The 22,432-nt window shown below is 42.5% G+C and overlaps 1 protein-coding gene across 1 annotated transcript in view; it reads right to left on the reverse strand.

The window, feature by feature from the left end:
- The window catches only part of LVRN (laeverin), a 39,198-nt gene extending 17,203 nt beyond the window's left edge, over nucleotides 1–21,995 (reverse strand). The window contains exons 1-11 of the mRNA XM_059834126.1: nucleotides 21,388–21,995; nucleotides 14,538–14,680; nucleotides 13,197–13,336; nucleotides 10,909–11,035; nucleotides 8,537–8,691; nucleotides 7,064–7,177; nucleotides 3,934–4,077; nucleotides 3,521–3,586; nucleotides 3,320–3,385; nucleotides 2,058–2,227; nucleotides 522–598 (exon numbers count right to left, since the gene is read on the reverse strand). Coding sequence (XP_059690109.1) covers nucleotides 522–598; nucleotides 2,058–2,227; nucleotides 3,320–3,385; nucleotides 3,521–3,586; nucleotides 3,934–4,077; nucleotides 7,064–7,177; nucleotides 8,537–8,691; nucleotides 10,909–11,035; nucleotides 13,197–13,336; nucleotides 14,538–14,680; nucleotides 21,388–21,995 — 1,810 coding nt within the window. The remainder of the gene's footprint in view (nucleotides 1–521; nucleotides 599–2,057; nucleotides 2,228–3,319; nucleotides 3,386–3,520; nucleotides 3,587–3,933; nucleotides 4,078–7,063; nucleotides 7,178–8,536; nucleotides 8,692–10,908; nucleotides 11,036–13,196; nucleotides 13,337–14,537; nucleotides 14,681–21,387) is intronic.
- Between the last annotated feature and the right edge of the window lie 437 nt (nucleotides 21,996–22,432).

Raw genomic sequence — 22,432 nt, forward strand, 5'->3', positions numbered from 1 at the left:
AATCACATGGTGTTGAAAATATTAATTTTCTGGTTTTACAGATATCCATGTGTGACAATGTTGGGTCACTTCACACAGCTGGTTTTAATCTTTTTCAGTCTTCATATCTACTACTTGAGCTTGATCATTTTCTGATATACCACAGCTGACATCCTACCTGTACTCAAAAGCTGTCATTAACACCAATGGGATCTGCTGGGGTAAGAACAGTACAGAAGCATGAAGAGCTAAGAATCTGGATTTGTGTACAAAATCAAAATTATTGTGGAAATCTCTATTCATAATATGCATTCTACTATATTATTAAAAACATACGCTGAAGTTTGATGTAACATAGAAAAAATATATTAACCTATTTGAAAATCTATTGCTATTGTAACATAAAATTAGCATAATAGATAAACATAGACATTTCTGTAATAAAGTTTTATCTCCCCGTTCAATTCAAATTCTGTTTATAGAAGTGCTAGGCGTGTTTTTATCAGCTGGTTTTAGCATGTGTGAACAAATACATTACTTACTGCTGCTTTTGTCTAGCCACACTAAGGGTTGTGATGATCCATTTCTCATCCAAGAAATAGGAATAATCCATGTGTTACTTAACAAAAAAAGAGATAATATAATTAGTTCTTTTGCCTAAAAAAAAACCCTCTCAGCTGATGCTAAACTACATTGCAGATGAGTTCCTTCTTACAGGAATCTCCATCTACCTTCTCTCCTCTCTGATACACAAAACCTCATCAGATGGTGGTACTTTTCCTGGATCAGCACTTAGTTCAACAAAGATAAGGGAGTTTTACCATGGATTTAAATAGGCACTCATATCTAGACTACTGTTCGATGCTAGGTATTTGAATACCACTGTATCTCTGTACTCTGGCTTTCCTTCTTCAGCCAATAATTTTATTCTCCTCACTTATTACACTTCACCCTATTTCTGGAGAACGTAAAGCTCCTTTTCAGGAGGGTATCTACTAAAAAAAGCTCCAGGCGAGCAATACAACTGTAATTCTGACAACTGTAATTTCCTTTCTGAGGGAATGTAAACCTCCCGGCGAAAACAGATGAAAGCTACAAAACCCTGAAGTTGCTTACGAAAATGAAAAATTCTTTAATATTTGTCCTGGATTTGCTTAAATTCATATGCTGTTGCCTCTTGCTGAAACTACAGTAAAGGACTTAACATTTGTAACTTGCAGCACCTTATCTGAGCTAACCAGAGACGCTGAACGGACTAATCCTCTGTGCTTTCTGGAGCTTGGAAGCAAAGGAAACTCTCTGGTTCTCAGCAAAATTTCTCTTCTGGCTATTTGTATGACCAGCAATAGCAGCCAGGGAAAAAATGCTTTGGGCTTTGCCCTCCTTTATACTTTTTCCCTGGGTAAGAACTCATCCCATAGGCCCTTGTCCATGTATCCCAACACTCACGACAGCTGCTGAATTTCATGAAATTTCAAACTCTAACCATGAGTTTCCAAAATGGGTGACCAAAGGCAGCTCCTTCTATCGCTGTTTTTAGACATCTAAATAAGTAGCACAGCTTGTAAAAGCACCGGGGACTCGGCAATGCTCACTGACAGGAACTTCAGAGCTGCATGTCAGGTACTCAGCATTTTCTGAGAAAGGGGTCATTTATTTAAGTACTTAAATGCAACCTGTTTGCCCTTGCCAAACAGAAGAGACTGGGAACATGTGCACTGGAAAGACGCTACAGCATGGTTCACCCAGGTCCCCAGTCCGTACAACTGAGGGATGAGGAAAGAAGACATTTCCAGGCAAAACTCCTGCCCTGCAACCTATTCATGGCCTGTGTCTGTCCTTAAAAAGCCATTATGTGGCTGCAAAAGTCACTACTCCAGAGGAAAGCGACGTTTTGGCAAAACAGGTGGCTTTCAGAACTATTGCAAACTCTCGTCTCAAACATTTTACTTGACAACTCAAGATATGAAAAAACATAAATTTAAAAAATCCGATGGTCAAAACATAATGTTTTAACTGAAGAGCTTCCTGCAAAAAATAGGGTATAAACATATAATAAAAACACAAGCTAAACGTACTTGTAAGAATCCGTACTGTTTTCATTCTTTTTATTAAGAAATTGTTCCTGACTGATTGTGCCAGTGGCTAGATTTAATGTCAAAACTGGAAACCCGTTTTGGCATGTCCAGGAATCCATTATTTCTTTTACAGATGCTGGCAACTGAACTTCATCCTGTGCATCTACAACCTGCAAGAGAAACAGGAATTATAATTATTTATGATAAACAGATATTTTCTACTGTGATATTATGATAAACTGATACTGCTTCAGCAACAGTATAGGGGTTGTTCTAACATGTTAGAGAAAATGCAACTGCCTAGAAGCAGTTTGCTGATCTTTGATTCATGCAAAAAATCAAGGTAACAAACTGAAAAGGACATTACTGACATTATTACAAAGACAGCATAAGCCTTTTTTAGGAACTAAGAAATACTGACGTGACATTTCTCATTCTTATAACCTGACTGCTAACCTTTATCTTTTTAGCGTTAATATACTTACACCCTGTATGGCTATGACAGACTTAATTTGTTAATTTCACTCAAATAAAGCTGCTGGAACACAAAGACTTTTAAGTCACTACCTAATGAACAAACTGAATAGTAAAGACAAATTGAAAAAGATACTAAGCTGGAGTCCCAACTGGTGTGAACTGGTACAGCCTCTGTTGGCTTAAAAGATGTGACAGCCTTGCATATCTGAAATTGTGGCACTCTTGTTCTTAACCTAAGACTGATTCTGCAACACAATGGAAGCCTTCTTTAGAGGAACAGGAAAGTGGAATTTTTAAAAATAAACCTATTATTAGCACCTCTTTTCTTATTCAGACATATGCCAAAACCAGCAAAGGGTGAAAGGCTGAGATACTGCCCTGGGTATAGACTTTGCTGGACCTGTAACATATCAGCATCTTGGATCGTCAAGCCCAGAGCATTACACACTCTGATCTGGCAAAACTTAAGCTCCAGAAGAATAGGCTATGCAATTTCATGTAGGCTTAGGCAATCTCCATGAAACCCAAAACTCCACCTGGCCCTGATTTCCCACCTCCTGTCTCTACTGCTTGTACTTAGCTCCACTAATCTCAAGTGCGGTAAAGCAGCCAAATAAACACTTGTGAAGACATTAGCTGAAAGAGCCAGCAAAGCAAATTTTATGGAAGGGAAAGACTGCACTAGGGATAGCCAAGTTCCAGTGCAGTCTTCTACAAACAGTATACACCCTAAATTTGGACTGTGCCAAACACCAGAGCAAGAATACTAGAGATAAAATGAGTACCATCTGTATGTGGGTCCAGAGATCATCTTGGTTAGCATTTGAGAAGGAAAATTCTTTCAGATACGACTGTACAGAAACAAACAGAAGCATCAGAATTCATGAGGGTTCAATGAAAAGCATCAGCAAGACAAACAGTAATTTGTGCAATCATAATTTTCAAGCTTACAAATCAAGATGAAGATGTCAGTTTTTCAAACTTACAGTGAGTGCTCTGATAAACAACTTCTCAGTCAGGAAACCAGAAAGCATCCAGGTAATAGAAGCCCCCTGGAGTAGAAAAAAAGCTATGAGAAAACATGAATTATTATTCAATTATTATTGCAACATTTTTTTAAACTGTATTCCAGAGAAGTTAGTCAGGCTACTTCTATGCTTCATATTTCACGGATGTTAAAAATGTTTTCACCGTTTCTTTCATAGCCAAAAAAGATTTGCAACATCCAATATATTTGCGTGTGCAGCAGAAACAAACATTGAATGACAAAACTACCTACAGAAAGCATTGTAATGCAACAGAATATTCCACTGTTCCTCTCAAACCTACTTAGTTTAACCTACCATTAGTTAGGTGGTTAGGAAAGGAAGGGAAGGGGAAGAATCTTGTATTCTTTAACCTTGTTGTACGTGATGCTGTCAAACAGAGACATTAAAGAAAATGATCCTTTGATCTTGTCTTCACTCTCTGACAGGGATCGAACTGCTATTTCATTGTCTTCCCTTAAGACAGGTTGTACAACATGATCATAAAAGATTTTCTCCTGCAAGAAAAAGACAAATCTAAGTGAGCTGAAGAGAAAATACTTATTCTCAGGAGATAATGTAATTATGAGATTAGCACTAGTAGAAATAGTCTGTCAATAAACAACGAACGATCCTTTTTGCCCCTCCCTAACTTTCCCATGAAGTAAAAGGGACCTTACACCCGATCCTAACATTTTCCACATGCAACATTACTAACCAGGGCAGTGAAAATTTTACATCTGAGAAGACTGTGGGCTTGGGCCTGACAAAAACGATTACAATGTAATCCTCAGGGAAAAATAAGCCAACTATGTTAAAAAGCAAAAGAACAAATACTGAAAACTGAAAACTTGCGCCTCATTTACATCTGTATGTCATTAATATAGCAGCATTTTCCTCCTAAATTCTCTGTTTCTCCTGCTGCAACCCTGAGTAGTAACCTAAAAACTAAGCTACTAAGGGTAGCAAGGCTTAACTATGTGGCATTTCTGCTGTCATCTGGCAAGAAATATGGATGGAAAATGGCTCCTTTGGTGGAAATTGTTGAAATTCTCTTTTTATCAAATGATGATTCATTCCCCCAGCTGAGTATCTCTCCTAAGACTGGATGGAAAATGACAAAATTACAAAGGTAAAGAAAAAAACTACTTTTTTAAAAATACTGCAGGCCACTTTGAGCGCTTCTGCTTCTCAAGGAGAAGAACACAGGCTTCCACTTCATGGGATCAAATTTGTTTACCGATTTTTCTCCTTGTAAACAGCCAGTAAATTTAATTTTCAGGGTTCAGTTTGTAACTGGGTGGTGATCAGTGGCACAAAGTCTACTCAGAGAGATTAACTAACAGTGTACCCCAGGGGCAAATACTGGGACCAGTCCTGTTCAACATCTTCATTAATGATCTGGATGATGGGACAGAGTGCACCCTCAGCAAGTTCACAGATGACGCAAAACTGGAAGGAGTGGCTGATACACCAGAAAGTTGTGCTGCCATCCAGAGGGACCTGGACACGCTGGAGAAATGGACTGACGAGAACCTCATGAAATTCAACACGGGGAAGTGCAAAGTCCTGCAGCTGGGGAGGAACAAGCCCAGGCACCGGTATGTGCTGGGAGCCACCCAGCTGGAAAACAGCTTTGCAAAAAAGGACCGGGGGACACAAATGACACCAAGTTGAACATAAGAGAGCAATATGTCCTTGCAGCAAAGAAGTCTGATGGTATCTAGGGCTACGTTAGGATGAGCATTGCCAGCAGGCTGAGGAAGGTGATCCCTCCCCTCTACTCAGCACTAGTGAGGCCACAGCTGGAGTGTGGGGTCCAGTGCTGGGCTCCCCAGTAGAGGAAAGATACAGAGCTACTGGAGATAGTCCAGTGAAGGGCCGCGAAGACGATGAAGGGACTGGAGCATCTCACATGTGAGGAAAGGCTGAGAGATCTGGGACTGTTCAGGCTGCAGAAGAGCAGGCTCAGCGGTGGGATCTCATCAATGTATATAAATACCTGAAGGGAGGGTGCAAGGAGGACTGAGCCAGGCTCTTTTCAGTGATGCCCAGTGACAGGACAAGATGCAATGGGCACACACTGAAACACAGGAGGCTCCCTCTGAACATCAGGAAACACTTTGTCACTGTGAGGGTGACCGAGCACCAGCAGAGGTTGCCCAGAGAGGTTGTGGAGTCTCCATCCTTGGAGATGTTCAAAATCCATCTGGACACGGTCCTGGGGAACTGACTTAGGTGGCCCCGCTTGAGCAGGGTGGTTGCAGCAGGTAATCTCCAATGGTGGCTTCCAACCTCAGCCAGTCTGTGATTCTGTGGATGTGTATGGCCCATAAAACTGCACTGTATTGTTGCACCTGTGAAACTTACTCCGGATTTCCAACGCAAATCACTTAACTGTAATTTATCAAATGGAGTAACTGCCCAGTATTAAAATTTACTTTATGGACATAAATAAAATGGCAATTGTTGATTTTTAGAAAGACAAGCTTCTAAATTAAAAGATTAAAATTAAAAAGGAGACAAAGACTTTTTTCCAATTTAAAATTTGGTGGCCTTTATACTTCTCAATGATATTAAAATACTGCTTTACAGAGAATAAAGTGAGTTGTTGTTGACATTCAAAGCAGGGGGTTAGCATATCCCATGACCTAAAAACGCTTTTGACGGAATTTGTTTGACATGCCGATATTAGTTTCCAATTAAGCATGTAATTAAGTACTTTGGTGAATTAGAGAAGGAAAGTGATCAATGGTATTTCACCTGAGCCAAATAAAAAGCAGACTGGACTGACTGCAGTCTTGGGCCTGCCCAGACTAAAGGCTTCTCCTTTCTTCAGAAGCCGAGGGCACTGTGCACAGACATTTATGATTGCACAGGCAAGTGCACCTCATCTCATGGTTACAGTTAGTAGCACCTATCCTCCTGTCTCAAGAGTTTAATGATGGATGGAGTTTTCTAATACGCTGTGGGATTTATGCTTATTCCCATTTGGGTGGAACGGGAAGGAGTTTTACCCTGCTGTTGGATTAGCTATGTGCATTATATTTGCCTTACCCACAAGAAGACATCCATGGACCCAGTGGGGTAAACAGACTCAAAATGGCCCAACTTATTCACTGCTCACTAAAGGTACGCAGGTATGGGGTGCTTGGAAAAGAGGTTGGACAGGCAGGCAGGCAAACCATCAGCTACAGAACCCAGGAGAGAAAGCTGGGTTTGTTAAATGACAGATCTAGGGCAAAACACCAACTCCCTGTCACTGCAGAATCACAGCTGTCCAGCCATCCTCTGCACCAGCTGTAGAAGAGCTGGGTTTGATCACAGCCCCCAGAAGACGGAAACCCTCCAGGGAAGAATCAAGACCTGCTGGTCTTTCGCAGGGGAGTTAAGTTACTAATGCCATGGCTTCATTAAATCCCATCTCCTGCACCTTCCTTGTCTTGCTACATGCTGGAAGTTTGCTACTTTAGCTTGCTTACTTCAGTAAGTGTTAGTACCTACCAGTGAAAGCTTGGGATCAACAAAGGTAGCTCCCAGGTACTCAAAGTAAGATGACAGTCCCTCATTAAGCCACAGATCATTCCACCAGTTCATTGTAACCAGATTTCCAAACCACTTAAATAAAAAGAAAAAATGTCTCAACATCTCTTTAGACTGCTGTTTTAATTTTTGCAGCTTCAACACACATACCTATGCTGAAGTAACTTTATTTAATGTGTACATGTCAATTGAATAAAATGCTGGATATTCCGTCAGACGATAGTGAAAATTCAGTGAAAAAGATGCATCTTAGAATAAGTCAGACATTCAGGTCAGTTATGTTTTAATTGTTTCACCTACAATTTCATACCATGAGTATGGATGTCAGTGCTTTATGTCATTCCTTTACTGTATTCAATTTTAAACACTTCCCAAGAAAATTTAAAGATCTAAAAGATTAGTCTATGATTAAAAGTAGGGCATTTATCAAACAATTACAAAAACATTTTTCCATGTTCTTACAAAAAGAAAATTGTCAGGAGGATGATAAACAGAACTGGGGAAATAACCATTTCCAAAATCAGCAAATCCCTATCCTGGCAAGCAATAAAACTTCGACAACAGCTGCTATGTACTCATATTTGGCAGTTCACATTTAACAAAAAACTGATCACTTGCAGATTCCTATTTTATTTGTTAATTCTTAAAAACTTGAACTACAACTTTGTTTTAAAATAAAGTTTAATAAGGTACTGACATTTGGTTTATTGGCCTGCAATAAAAACACTCTGCTCATCTGACGGTCTGAAAAGTTACAGACCTTGTCAGAAGGGCATACAAGTGCATTAGCCAAGGTAAATTTGCTAATTTTGTTGACCAAGTGCAAACACTTGTTGCTCTGGCAAACAACAATAAATGAAACATAATCAATAAAAAAGTGAAACTACATTATCATTCCAAACCAAGTAAGAAAAATTTTGAAAATCTCTATGAAAACTGGACAAAGGTCCAGCTACAGTGTAAGATGTGTTAATTTTAATTTTATTCTATCATACCATAGGCTGTTTCATCCAGAAAAACAAATACCTTTTGCGATAGGTATATGCACTCCCACTACAAAATAATACTTATGAAGTCCATTAATTCTCCCACCAAAGTACTAATTATACTGTATATAGGGAAAACTGTGTCATTCCTACACCACTACCATATGGCATTCAGGTACTGCATAAGAAAAAAAATAAGTAGCTCATTAACAGTTTTGTATCAATGGGTCCTGTGCAGTCAATATGCAGTCTGTAATATGATGGAATCTGCTTTTAATATTGATTTATCAACTGAACATATGATCAAATAGTCTTTCAGTCCTATAGTGCTCACACCCCCTACTGTCAAGTCACTATTTTTCTTCTACTAATCAGTGACTGCATCATCAGCAACTGGAAGGAAACGAACTCATAGACAAATAAATGTACAGAATTTTTTACCACATGCCTGGTGTCCTAGCTCATGTGACACAATTATGGCAATCATTGCCTTTCTGCTTGTGAATTTATCACTTGGGAGGTACATCAATGATGATTCTTGAAAAGTCATTAGGCCCCAGTTTTCCATAGCACCTGCTCCAAAATCAGGCAGTGCAACCAGATCTAAATTGATTCAAACAGAGACAAAAAAAAGGGTATCTTTAAAATTTTCGGAAGTAAAATGCTCACATGATTTTAATGCTTACACTGGTTCAGTGTTGAATTAAAGGATACCACATTTTAGTGGTTCTTTGCTGTAACTACAGCAACACTCTCGCAAATGGTCTGTGAAATTTCTTCTTGTCATACTTTTCCTTTACAATTGCCACTCTTTCAGGCAGCCACGTAATAAATTCCCATGAAGCCCAGATCTGTACTGTATCTTGTACATGCAAATGTTTTGAACAAAAATGAAGGCTGTATTCTAACAATGCTAGGAGAGAATATATTCACTTCTAGCTCTCAGAAATCTTTCTCTGTACGAGTTTCTCGTGTGTTTGGGAAGGATCATATGCACCTCTTCCTTCAGCCTAGCAACTGATTAAAAAAAATCATCTTGCTCTTTCAGCTCTGTGAGTGGAAGGATCCTTTCTACTCTTATCTGAAAGGTATCTTAGAAACATCATCTCTTTTTTTCCACAGCAGGGCTGTTACCTCTGTACTCCCCTTCTGCCTTACGCACAGGGAGCAGCTTTCCGGTTCAAATTTGAGAGTTGGATGAAATCGAGATGGGCCTTGGATGAACATCAAGGATCTCAAAGAAAGATACACTGTTTAAACTCAGCGGCAAAGAGCAAAATTTGCAAAAGGTATACAGAGCATTTTGGAAGCAGGCACAGACTTGTGCTCCAAACCAGCTGACCAAGAGCCAGGTCCAGCCTGGAAACAATGCAGTTAAGCTAAGCGTGGTGCTGAACCCCAGCAAAGCTAGACTGCATCTCAGCAGGGCTTATCACCTCAGGCTTACAGCAAAGGTATGTCACTTCTGCTGAGGCAGCCCTCACCTAGCCAGCCTAGAGAGCTCTCTTACAACTGCATTAAAATCAGGTGAAGACAAACCTCTAAATACCTCTAAGTTTAAATGCGTTTATTCCTAATTTCACATTTTGAGTTCACATCAGAAATCTCTAGGATTTACAAGGAGCTGTTCTTGGTTGATCTAATCCTATTGATTTTTAAGCAAAGAAAGTCAGTGGGAAATGCAGTTGGTATTGCATGACATTACAGTGGGGATTGTAATGGTGTTACAGCTTTGTGCGAAACTGAAATCTTTCTTACCTAACAGGAAGCCTGCGATAGTGTTCTTCTCCTTCAATTTTGTAATATTTTAATACTAATGAATTAATGCATTGAAATTGCTGCTAAACAGAAGAACACAAGCATGAAACAGAATTGTCTACAGCCCTTGAATAGCTTGTATGATTACTAAGATAACAAAATTTTAAAAGTGACAATTGCATATATTACATTTTCCATAAGAAGTGTAGTGTTACCCTAAATACACAGGGAGATAACACATTTAAACAGACGAAAATTTATTTCTTTCAAGTGCCGAAATACAGATTCAATAAAACAACAGATTACCTAGTCAAGAAAGGGTGGAAATTCTTCCTCTACAGTCCTGCAATCTGCTAAGATCATGGGCAGGTCAAAACTCATTTTTTAGTAAGAACTGCTTTCTGTGCTCTTGGTATTCTATCAATTTGTATAAAAGACCTGTTCCCCCATAATATTAATGCAGAAGCCCTTGGGAATCCAAGTACAAGTAGCAGGCAAACTGTACAGTGAACCACATGATAGCACCCTTCTTTCTTGACTGAAGCTTGACTTAACTAACTTACCTGATGCCCATTTTAAGCAGAAGCAATGTTTTCCTGCAGGAATCTTTTTCTGGGGAGGAATGTGCAGGAACATACAGCCAACTCACAGGTAAGACAGGGACATACTGAAGAAAGCAAGGAATGCTTTGGGGAGACGTGTGTTATAGCAAGCATGGAGTTACCAGCAGGACGTAGGGACTTGCCTATACCAGGTCTATGCATCCCAGAAATAGCCATGTGTCTGAACAACTCCTTTCTATCCACTTTGTGGCCCCATATGCCCCTTCATTAGGAAATGACACTTTAAGAGAATGAGTGTGATGTGAAGCAAAGAGTGCTGAACCACAGGTTAATAAGAACCATGATGCAGAAAGGATAATTCAGTGAGTTAAAGCTTAGGGGTTTTATTCCATGCATGTGGTAAGCTGTAAAAAGAGAATACTGCAAAAGAACCCATTGTTTCTCTGAAGGTTACATCAGCACGCATTTCTGGTCCATTTAAGAAAATAAGTAATCTCACCTGTCTTTGGCAGAGGGTAGCTGACGTTAAGTAAGTCTTCCAGAAATGAAAATATCGGGCCTGTGATATTTAAAGCATAGTCAACATACCCATTTTTAACTGCCTCTTTCCGAGCCCAAATACGTATCTGCAGTAAAACAAGGAAGCGTTATTTTAGACAACCCTCATATTTTCATGTTCTTTGCTTCTCTTCTGTGAATCACTGTTTGAAAATGCTGTCTGTCCACACCAGACCATGCAATGAAGCTTTTAACGAAAAAAAAAATCCCAACCCATGTCTTGCTGGACCTAACAAAATGTGGCACAGAGCCTAATCCTGCTAAAACATAGGAGAGTTCCAGCACTTCAGAAGTGCCAAGACTTGAATCCAACTATACATTGCTGGAACAAACGGACTCCTGATTTTTCTTTTATTAAATAGGAAATGTTGTAAAACTATTTAGATCCACACATCTTAAGCCAGTATATTCCAGCCAGTGAGTCTGGGCAACAAACTTTCCCTCAGCCCACCCCTCTCCCTGAAGAGAGAGAAATGGATGTTCAGACAGCATTTGCTGTCCAAACATATACATCTCTCCTTTTGAACTTTCTCACAGGCTAAAACAGACCACTGGCCTCCCACTGTTGCTAAAGAGAGCAGATGACATCTGAGCAGATGATGTCTATACCTCTGACTAATGGAGATGGCAGCAGCAAAGCTTTCCCCTCCCGTGTGCATTTGCTTTGTCATGGTACTGAAGAGGGCAGCTGCTTGCCCAAGGTGATGGAGTAGACTGAGGAAAGGTTTATGTCTCCATTATGTATCTCTAGATGCGAGACCCCCAGCTGCCTAGCAGCTCAAAACCCCCACATTTCTTGCATCTCACAAGGAGCTGCACAGCCAAACCCTAATAGCACAGCTTGGGAAGCATCAGGATTTAATTTAAAAGGGAAAAAATAAAGCACAGTCAACAGAGTATGCTCAGCCTCTGAGACCCTTGCTTCAGCCGAGGCTTCAGAGGAGATTCAAAGATCAGATCACTTCATTTTGCAAAAGCTAAGCATAATGGGCAGACTTAAAATCCTAATCCTAGTATGAGCTTTGAGTTACAATAATGGTGTTGCGGACTGCAAATTACTTACCACAAATGATGAAACAGACACCACAAACATGGTCACACAAATACTGTGGAGGCATAAATTGAGCATCTCTGTCTGAACCCGAGGGGTGAAATACCCTTACCCCTCTGTCTCTCAGAAGATGGGTGGTGGTGCCTCTTCCCTCTGAAAAACTCTTTGAATGCTTTGCTTTTCTGACTCCTGTCAGTAGACGTCAGCCCAGGAAAAAGGCACCACAGTCAGAGCCATAAGCATCCAACATGTTTTATACAGGGTATATATGCAGGTATGACATACCAAGTCCAATCTTCAGTTTAAAAAGGACCTAATACTGTGCTTCCTAGGTCACTTCTGCCCTGTCCTCTCACCTTCTCCCACTAGTAGGAGTGGGAGCAAACTACTGGAGGATGTAGGATGACAGCAAACTAACCATGAAGCTATCACGGTGCTCTCATTTATTAAGGGTAGCAAGCATAAGGCTTTATGCTTGAGTTTACTATTTATTTTGGAACAAATTGTTACATCTTTTCCCAGTTGACTTTCAACAAATGAAGGAAAGTGAAACAACTGGTGCCACGGAGTGTATTTTTTTACAGCTTCCCTCAAGAAGCTTTGTCCATTGTAGTGTAAGAGCAAAACTGAATACTCACTGGTGAAGACGCTTCAAACACAAACCAGTCACTTTTGGAGGCTAAAAATGTGTCCACTGCAGAATAAAAGGTTAAAAAACTAGTATACAAAATGCTTGGAGCACAGTACTGCACCTACTGATGTCATGACGCTGCTCCTGAAAGGGCCCTGAAGGACAAGGCACTGAACTTCAGTGGTTTGTCACAGTTGGAAAAAATATCCATTTCCACTGCTAAGAGAGCTAAGAAGGTAAGAAGACCCTGAATTATGACCAGTACTTTCTGCAGAGTAGCTGCCTCTAAAGTTTTAACACACAGAGCCCATACCTACTTGTGGGATTGTATGAAATGATCAGGACAGGACAATAAACTAATTGTCCTAAACGAAAGCCTTCTGCAGAAATATCTGCAGGGTAAATGTTAGCAGGTTTGCCACATAGGCAAATCGTTTTGGACTGGAAAGCACAGTTCATGTTTGTGATACCTTCTAAAGCACATGATGCACCACAGAGCCAAATTCTGTTGTAAACTGCTGTAATGTATTATGCAGCCTCAATTTACCTCGTTTCCCCTCTCGGTTCTGGTGACATAATCAAAATCACAAACCACAAAAGCAGTTAAGTAAGTTGACATTTTCAGTGAAGTATTAAATGTGGTAACAGTCCACAGGCTTCCATTTTCATCCTTCATTTCTGATACATCTAGAAAAAATATCAAAGAAATATTCAAACTATTGCTCTTCTGTACCAAACAAGGAATTTTGTGTTTTCTACATGTTTTTTACACCTCTCTTTGATATGCTGTATTTCTGCACTAACTTCGTATGGTTCTGACAGAAGGCAAGCAGCCAGAGTCCTTGCTACTGCCACGTATCAGAGTCATGACCTTCCATGCAAACACCAAAAACCCACTCTGAGCTTCTTAACTGAAGTCTTGGAGGAATATCAAACTGTGTCAGATTTATGATGTGGGCAAACTGCAGACAATCTATCCCATGCTGCATATCTCTAAAATGTATGAATGATTATGATTCAAATATAGGTCATGCGTGCACAAGAGTTATGAAATACTTCATCAGATACCTTCCTTCTAAATAAGGGAGACATGGACAAGATTCTCAGGGGAAAAAAAAATGCTTCAAGCAACTCTCACAGAGATCCCATCTATTGTAATTCCTAAGTTGGTTAGCTCCCATGCAAATCTCATAAACCTTCCTTTTAATGGCTGAAAAATTATTTAGGTGAAAAATAAGGATTCATGGCACTGAATTGCACAAAAAAGACATAAAGAAGGAGGCAAGAGATTCAACAGATTCCTGTAGTAATGCTAATTTACAGAATTTGTCTGGAATCTTATATCCCACATGCATCCCACACGAGATCCCAGCAAGGGACAGGAGGAGCATCTCCAGAGCATTACAGTCATCTTGTTCGCATTCTGCACGTGCACAGGAGGCTATAGTGTCTCTGCCTGGTAAAACAATTTTTTGTATGTTGTAAATGCATCTTAAAATTTACTTAGAATGAAAGGAACCCCTTAACAACACAATTACAGGTTTTGCATACTGGAGCTGCCATTTTGTTTTATGCAGATGTCATGCAGTACGACAGACACACTGACTAAACAGTAAATGCCAGGAATCAAAACTGTGCAGCCTCCAGCAAACAGAGGAGAGGACATAGCAACTGGCAAAACTATGGAATTATTGCTATCAGAGGCATTAATTATGAATAACCATCTCAAAATTTTTAAGTTCATAAGCACAGATTTTCTGTGCATTTCCAAGGCATTAGCACATGGACAACAAAAGGCTGTTGATATAGTCTGTTCAGATAAATTAAACCCTTTTTTAAAGTAATTTGGGGGAAAAAAAACCCCTAAGTCTACTTGTTGTTTACCTACCAATAGCAGGCATGTTGGAAAGAGCCACATAGCTTGGGTCATGGACAATTCTGATATTAAATGTGGCCTTCATGGCAGGTTCATCAAAACATGGATAAACTGTCCTGGCATACGTTGGTTCCAGTTGGGAGGCAATCAACATACTGTATTAAAAATACAAGTTAAGATTATTCCAGCATGCTGCAGCTGATCAAAATCAATATATAGTGCACAAAAACACCAAATCAGAAAAATCAAGAAATTAATCACATAGATACGCAGATTTGGAAAAGGTTTGGTTATTATTTAAAGCCACAATTAAATCTCCATGCCCCACAGACTGTTCAGTTTGGATGTTTCTAGTGAAAAGCAGTCTTTTTTAATTAGGTCATTTTTTTTTCCTCACAGGCCTTTTCCAGATATCGTATTTTAAATATTTGAGCTTTTCTAGTTTGTTTATTAAGAGAGAGTTGATTCAAGTTTTGCACACAGCAGGCCAGTGCTCAAAAGTGATACAATGCCCAACTTTAATTTCATAATTAGAATATCTCTGTACACCTGCTTCTCTCTCTAATGCATGCACTCTTATTTTAACGGTACATTTTAACAAAAAATTGTAATAACCGTTAGGTCACCACGCATACATGCATTTGCACACTTCCGTCAAACCACATAGAGAACTCCAGCGAAAGCTGGAAAAGAAAAGATAGGCATGCAATGGTTCTCAAAGCTCCATACCTGTCAGCCAAGTAGTTGCCAGCAGCTGGGCACACAAGAATGGCATGATTGCTTGTGTCGGTGACCTTGATACTATCACAGGGCTACTATTTTTCAGCTGTAGTAGGGGTGGTCCCTAACAGTGTATTCACACCAGGTTCACAAAGGCTTACGCTTGGCACAGAGACATCCCAAACGAGCCAGGGGCCATCAGGACAGCATCCACACATTAAGTAACACTACGTAACAAGCCAGATCTACCCTACAAGCACAGCGTGACTGCGCCTGAACATGATCTGTAGCACTGAACCATGTCCGAAACCTAAGGCTGCCTGTTTTAAGATTCCCTTTTCCTGGTACCTGAAATGAATAGTTTAGCTTTCCATTGATGTTTACATCGCTTTGCAGAAGACGTACTGCACTGTGGGCAGCTCAACCCAAGGAACAGAGTCAGTAGCTTCCTGCTCTCATTGACAAAACTCAGCAATGCTTTCCACCCAGCTCCCGAGGCCAGCCTTCCAGGAGTCCTCGTCTTTTGAACGATGTTTGGCTGTTGCCATTTTAATACCTGTGCTACCTAACCCTGCTCAAAGCCGATCTAATCAACCCAATGCTGAAAGCGTCATCAGCTCATCTACACTATGTCATCCTCATTGCTGATGGTGGAGAACTGAGTTACTATCAACAGGACAACTGTGTAAAAGCACTGTAATCTCCAAACTTGGTACATTTTGCATTTAACAGATGTATCTGATGCTGTACCATCACACAACTTACGACATTTAAAAGAACCCATGCTGCACACACGTTGACGCAAGGTGACTATTGGGACCACGATGTCTATTTTGAATTGAGGATTGGCTCAAGAGAGAGGAGCAAAATGTATTTTACTTCTTGCCTGTCAGTGCAAGAAGATTTTCTTTATGGACCTGATTCACCACAGGGTGAAGTGTGTGCTGTGCCAGTCACCAGCTGCCTTGCTGAACACAGCTAAAGCTCTACCTGAGACAGAAGTGTCACCTCCTCCCCTCCTTTATCCTGTGCAATGACAGAAAGTGACTTAACTCTCTGTCAGGGTTGCACAGGGGCAGCAAAAGTGACAGACCACTTCATCGAGGGAATCAATCACTGAAAATACTCTAATCTCCTTCTTCCCATGCAGCAAAGTATGCCTTTGTGCGTTCAGCTGTGCAATCAGTCACAGGTTGGTTCTAGGGAACACTGAGCAACCCTAAATTCCCCCGCACCAGTGCCATTACTGCTGCAGGAGGCTCTGTACCAGCAGAAACTGATGCAGACACTTAGCAAATTTGCCCACAAGACATTCTTGTTCAAGAATACAAAATAGCATATATTGGGCAAAAGCATCATGATAAAAAAGAAATATGAGGGTGGATTAAATGTTATTTTTCAGCAGGTCTCCAAATAAAAAAGAAAAATGGGAATGTTTTCATGCATGTTACACAAATAACTGGTGTTTCAAACACACATTACCTCATATCATTTCTCAGAATGAGTCACTGTTGGGGCTTTTTTCTTGCTTTTTTAATTTTTAAAAAGGTAAAGGCATTAGCATGAACTGCATTACTAGCCAACTTTTTTCCACACTGCAATATTATCACAAAACAAATTACCCAAAAGGAAATTAATTTTTTAAAAAGCCTAACATTGCCTAAGCAGACAAACAAATTCCTCTCTTAAGCTTACAGCTTTGTGCATAGATTTCATTTTCTTTTTTCCTAAGTACCATATAAGGCCTCCTTCCTCTAGTGAAACAAAATCAAAGCCACAATACTTTTAAATAATGAGAATAAAACAGGTAACAGGATCTCTTAGCCTAAATCTTTGGTAATTTATACTACACAAGTGTCTAAAAACAAGAAAAGGAAAATGAAGAATGCATCCTGTATAGTACATGAATGCCTAGTGGGATGCTGTTTCACCTGACAGAAAACCAGCATCGTTGTAGAAGAAATGTATTATGTTGATGCAAAAAAGGTTACTCTTCTAAAAATGCCTTCTCATTAAAATAATGTTATTTGTAATATTGATAGCATAATGGGGTTTTGTGTTAATATCTTTTATATCTGCTTTCTTCCACTTTAAAAATATGTAAGAATTAAACGGTAGAACAAACCCTGAAATGGCTCAAAGAAAGGGAGTTTTACAGTGAGCAGAATCCTGTTCCGTGCAGCAGCTGTCCCCAGCACGCAGTCCCTCTTTCAGGTGAATGGTGCTCAGTATTAATATGCAGCCCAAGAAAACACCAAATCTGTTATTTGCTCTGATTTCTGTTAATGGCTTTGATGGTCTTACCCACAGATTCATATAGAACAGAGCTAAGAAGATCTTCAGATCCACTGCTCCGAGGCACAATTAATTGCACCAATGCTGTTCTAATCCCCTCTGCCCGCATTCTAGTAATTGGTGCAGAAGCAACTGATAAAAATCAGCACAAATATTGTGTTTGACTACATTTTGGGATGCCTGTTAATACCAGCCCTATCCAGTCACGTATTTTACAGAAGTTGCATAGGACATGTGCAGAGTGGCTACCAAGCAAAATTCTCCAAGGATTTTGAAACACTGACATACAGCCTGCACTTTAATGGTACGCTCCACAGGGATCCTCTAACCCTGGAGTAGTGTACGTGAGCTCATTCACAGCAGTGCCAAGACCTGTATGCAGAACGATACTACAACAAACCTCCTGCATCGTATATGTTTGAGCCAGCGCTGCTAGAGAAGAAGGGCAAAGGTGGTTTCTGCATCTTTCTGCCTACCCAGATCCTGGCATGGACCCTCCCAGCTATATGCGGAATACAGATTTCCCACTTCAACAGGAAAGCCTTCAAATACTTAGGGCTGGTGAAATGGGAACATCCTCCTTTTTTACCTCCTTTGCTCCTGCAAGGACTGCAGACTTGGGCTGGGTGCTATCCATAAGGAGTGCTCCCATTTTTCAGTTTCCTTCTGTATTGTAAGACTGGATCAGGTGGGTAGTACAAATTGTCAACAACAGTAATAACATATTCAGTCATCAGTGATCAAACTGATAACAAACAATTTCTGTGTTGGAAGTTCAGTGAAGTTTGGGTTTTGGTTTATTCTGTTTTTCACAGAGGTGAGGTTAGCACTTCTGAAAATAGCTGTCTCTGCGAACAGCTTTCCCACACCACCTTGCCAGCGTGCTCCAGCTGCGACTTGCAGAGAGGACAGGGAACAGTACTGCCAACCTGCCAAGAGCAATGTGGGTATCTGACCACGAAAAAATCTGGTGCCAAAGCCCAGACGGAACAAGCATTTCAGGGACTTCGCTTCTTTTTAGAATCCAGCTGTCTACTGAAAGCTTGCCCTTCTCTGCTTAAACTGTTCTGAAACCAGAGGTCTCCAGTTACAAAAACCACTAAAACTTGTAGTGCATTTAAGAAATCCAGGAATCTGCATCACCGTAGATAAACAACACATTGTCTGTTACAGACGGTTGTTTAAGATAGGTGCTGAAGTCAGAAGCCTATGCAGGAGTCAGACCCGAAGGTCTGCTGGAGCCGGGTACAAGTCACTTAAGAACAGCTACAGGACAGTCTGCTGGAGAACACGGTTTCCTTCCAGCATAGCAATGGGCTTTGTACTGACAGCTGAAGGGCACTGTATGTTTCTAAATCGCTCCTGATTTACATAATCCATTAGAATCCAACTTTTTCCATAATTAACAGCTTGCTAGAGCTTACAGACTATACCCCTCAAAACACACCTACTTCAAGAAAAAGGGAAGGCAAAAGCCTTTCAGTGTAACTGGACCCCATCGGATTAGGAAACGGCTGGTAAAGTGATGACTTTATTCTTAGTGAAGGAAAAAATAACAAGATACTATTGCATACTCTCGATTCAGAGAAAACCTTTTTAAAGCAGAAAAGATATGCAAAACCCATTCAAGAATATCAGGAATGTGGGCAGGAACAAGTAAACAAAACAATACGTTATATCTGCAATCAGTGCATTTCTTTTGATTTATTTCAGTGTCTGAACACCACTGGCATCCGTTTAACCGGACTGCAGTCTCACATTTCATTAGTGCTTTGTGATGAGCTAAGAATGAAATGGAACAATTGTCATAAATCCTCTAAATAATTGGAAATTTAACTATAAAATAATTTAATATTATTTTAATGATTTAAAAACATTTTTTTCTTATTTTCTACTGTGGCAGCACTGCTGACAATAGCTTTTTTCCAGATCCTCTGAATCAAAAAACGTCACAGTCTAATTCAGTGTTTCTTAGATAGGACTTGATTGAATTGGTGCAGTATCAGAAAGCAAACTGATACAGTATTAAGTAATCAAGTGCTTGTTCCTTTCTTATTTGAATTTTTTTATTATGAAAATTAAGCAAAGTGTTCTAGATTTTCCTTAACTCAAAAGTTGCACAAATAATCCTATGAATGACAACCAGTGAATGAAGAAATAGCAACTGAAGAAAAACAGAATATATTTCCTAAAAATACTTGTTGCCATACTGCATTTTTCTAACCAACTTATCTGCTTTTTCTTACAAAAAAAGTATGCATAAACTACATTTTCCAGATGTGGCAGACAACAGTTATCAGCAAAGATTTATACAAGAGCTGGCAGCTGAAAAGCCAACTCACTGTTGCAGAAAAACCACACAGTCCTCCTCCATTTCAGTAAAAACTATTAACTTTATTTTGTGGTTTCTTATTATTACTACTCAAACAGGGACCTGCATGTACGGGATCTTGTAGGTAACTGAATATTACCTACTTGAACAAGGAGCCTCTGAACTGCTGAGATACCATTTATTTTAGTGGACTTATCGATAGGCTGGGAGCCAAGAACACTTGAATTTTAACTCTAGTTTTTCTTTTGGCTTACTGATTGCTGAGCCTCAGCAATTCACTACATCTTTAATTATTAAAAATGAAAGAACTTTAAGCAATTTCTCTGCCTCTCCTTTAAACACCTATTTTGAGAAACTTGTCTTCTGCTGGAACTATTTAAATCATAATCTTGTTTCATTTTTCTTTAGCAAGTTTCAGATCCAGAAGTTTATAATGCAATTCACCTTCAGAAGATTCCAAAGAAAAAAATTAATAAGAAAGCAGTATTTTGAGGGTAAAAATATGTTTTAGATGATTGACTGCTTGATAAGCTCACACTGCCCCAGTACTGATTCTGCAGTTCAAAAGAAAATAAAAAGGAAAGCATTGTAATAGCACTTACTAACGAAATCATTGGTTGGTTGATGACAGCCAAACAACATCATGTGCAATAGCACCTACAAAGTCTAGCTGTTCAAAGTGGCCACCCATCCTACCCCACCATACTTCTGAAACTGCATGTGGTCAGCATCTCTAAACTCACGCCCAAGCGCGCATCCAAAATCCCGGGTTCTAGATAAAGACATGCTCCCCACGGACCCAGGTAGAGGAGGTGAGGAGCTGTCAGTGCTACACAAAGATGTGTGAGACCAGGATGAAGACTCCGAGCCGGACTGCGGCTCCCAGGAGCTGGGTGTAGGTGTTGTCTGACCCCTCGCTGCCAGGCGAAGGCACAGACAGACTTGAAATAGTCCAGAAGACATTGCTTGACCAGTTGAGAGAGCCTCTTCCCTCTGCCAAAGACAGACCCTCAGGAAGCCCTCCCAGACTACCTCCACAAACGAGGAGGTCTTTGCAAACCATCTCGGCACGGTCTTTGCAAGCCACCACGAGCTGGAGCTGTGGATCAAGTCAGCTGCTGAAGGAAAGCCAGGGCAACCTAGCTGGTGCTCTCTGGAGAGGAGAGCGACCGTCACGGAGCACAAACCTGAGCTTCTGAGGAGTTACCTTTGCAGCCCGTGTTGTACACCCGGGGAAGAGGTGCGGGCTGGGCAAAGCGGCTGACCCCGCCCCGGGCAGCCCCCCCGTGCAGAGCAGCCACCGCTCCTGCCACCCAAGGCAGCGAGCGGCTCCCAGCAGTGCCGCCCGGCCCTGCTACCACCTGAAGTACCGTCGCGGAGAGGCGCGGAGAGGCAGCAGCTCCCGGAGCCGCGTCCGATGCCTCCACGCCACGGGTGACCCCTCCGCGGGGCCGGGGACCGCCGGTGCCGACGGCGGAGGGCCGTGGGGTCCCCGGGGCGGCCGCCGCCGCCTACCTGCTCCGTCCCTGGTCGGTGTAGCGGGTGAGGAAGAGCCCGTCGAGGTCCTCCTCCAGCCGGCCCTGGAAGCCCAGCTGCAGCACGTAGCGGCGCCCGGCCCGCAGCCGGCCGCGCAGCTCCAGCACCGCCACCTCGCCCGCCGCCTCCTGCCGCAGCCCCAACACCTCCACGGCGGCGCCCGGCTCGGGCAAGGGACCGCGCACGGCGGCGGCCCCGCGGCTCCACAGCCCGGAGCTGTGCAGCACCGCCGCGTCCGTGTCCTGCCGGCAGCGCACCGTGATGTTCACCTGCCCGCTGAAGGCGAACGGCCCCGCCTGGCCCGGCCGCACCCGCGGCCACAGCTCCAGGTCGTAGTGGAGCGGCAGGAGGTGGCGAGGCAGGCGACGGCCGGAGCCGCCGGCGGGAGCGGGCCCCGGCGGGGCGGCGGGGCCGGGGGCGGCGGGCGAGGGGGGCGGCGGCGGCGGCGGCGGCGGCGCCTCCTGCCGGCAGCGCCCGTAGAGGGCGGCGAGCGCCAGCATTGCGGCCAGCAGCGCCAGCAGCAGCGCGGCCAGCAGGGCGGCGGCCCTCCGCCCCACGTACAGCCCGCGGCCGCCGCGGGGACCCATCCCCGCCGCTCTGCGCCGCCCGACGGCCCGCGCCGCCCGGTACTTACGGGGCGGCGGCGCGGGGGAGTAAGCGCGTCTGAGGGCGGGACGCGCCGCGCCGCGCCGCGCCGCGCCGCGCCGGGCCGGGATAGGGGAGATGCGTCCCCCCCCCTTCCAGGAGAAGCCGCTCCCGGGAGGGCGGCTCCGGCGGGGTGGGCAGCCCGGGGACCCCCGGCCCCCTCGCGGGGATCGGGGCGGCGGGGTAGCAGCCTTCGCTGGCGGCCGGCCGCGGGCTGCCCCCTTCCCGTCTGCTTAAGCAAGCGGGGACGGGGACGGGGACGCGACGGCAGGCAGCTGAGCAGCGGCTCCTAAAGCCCGGGGGGCGCAGCCGGCGGCGGGGGTGGGCGACGGTGCTGGTTGGGGTCCGTGCCCGAGGACCCCCGGGGACGAGTGATAAC

This window comes from Gavia stellata, chromosome Z, assembly GCF_030936135.1.
Source record: "Gavia stellata isolate bGavSte3 chromosome Z, bGavSte3.hap2, whole genome shotgun sequence".
NCBI classification, from domain to species: Eukaryota; Metazoa; Chordata; class Aves; order Gaviiformes; family Gaviidae; genus Gavia; species Gavia stellata.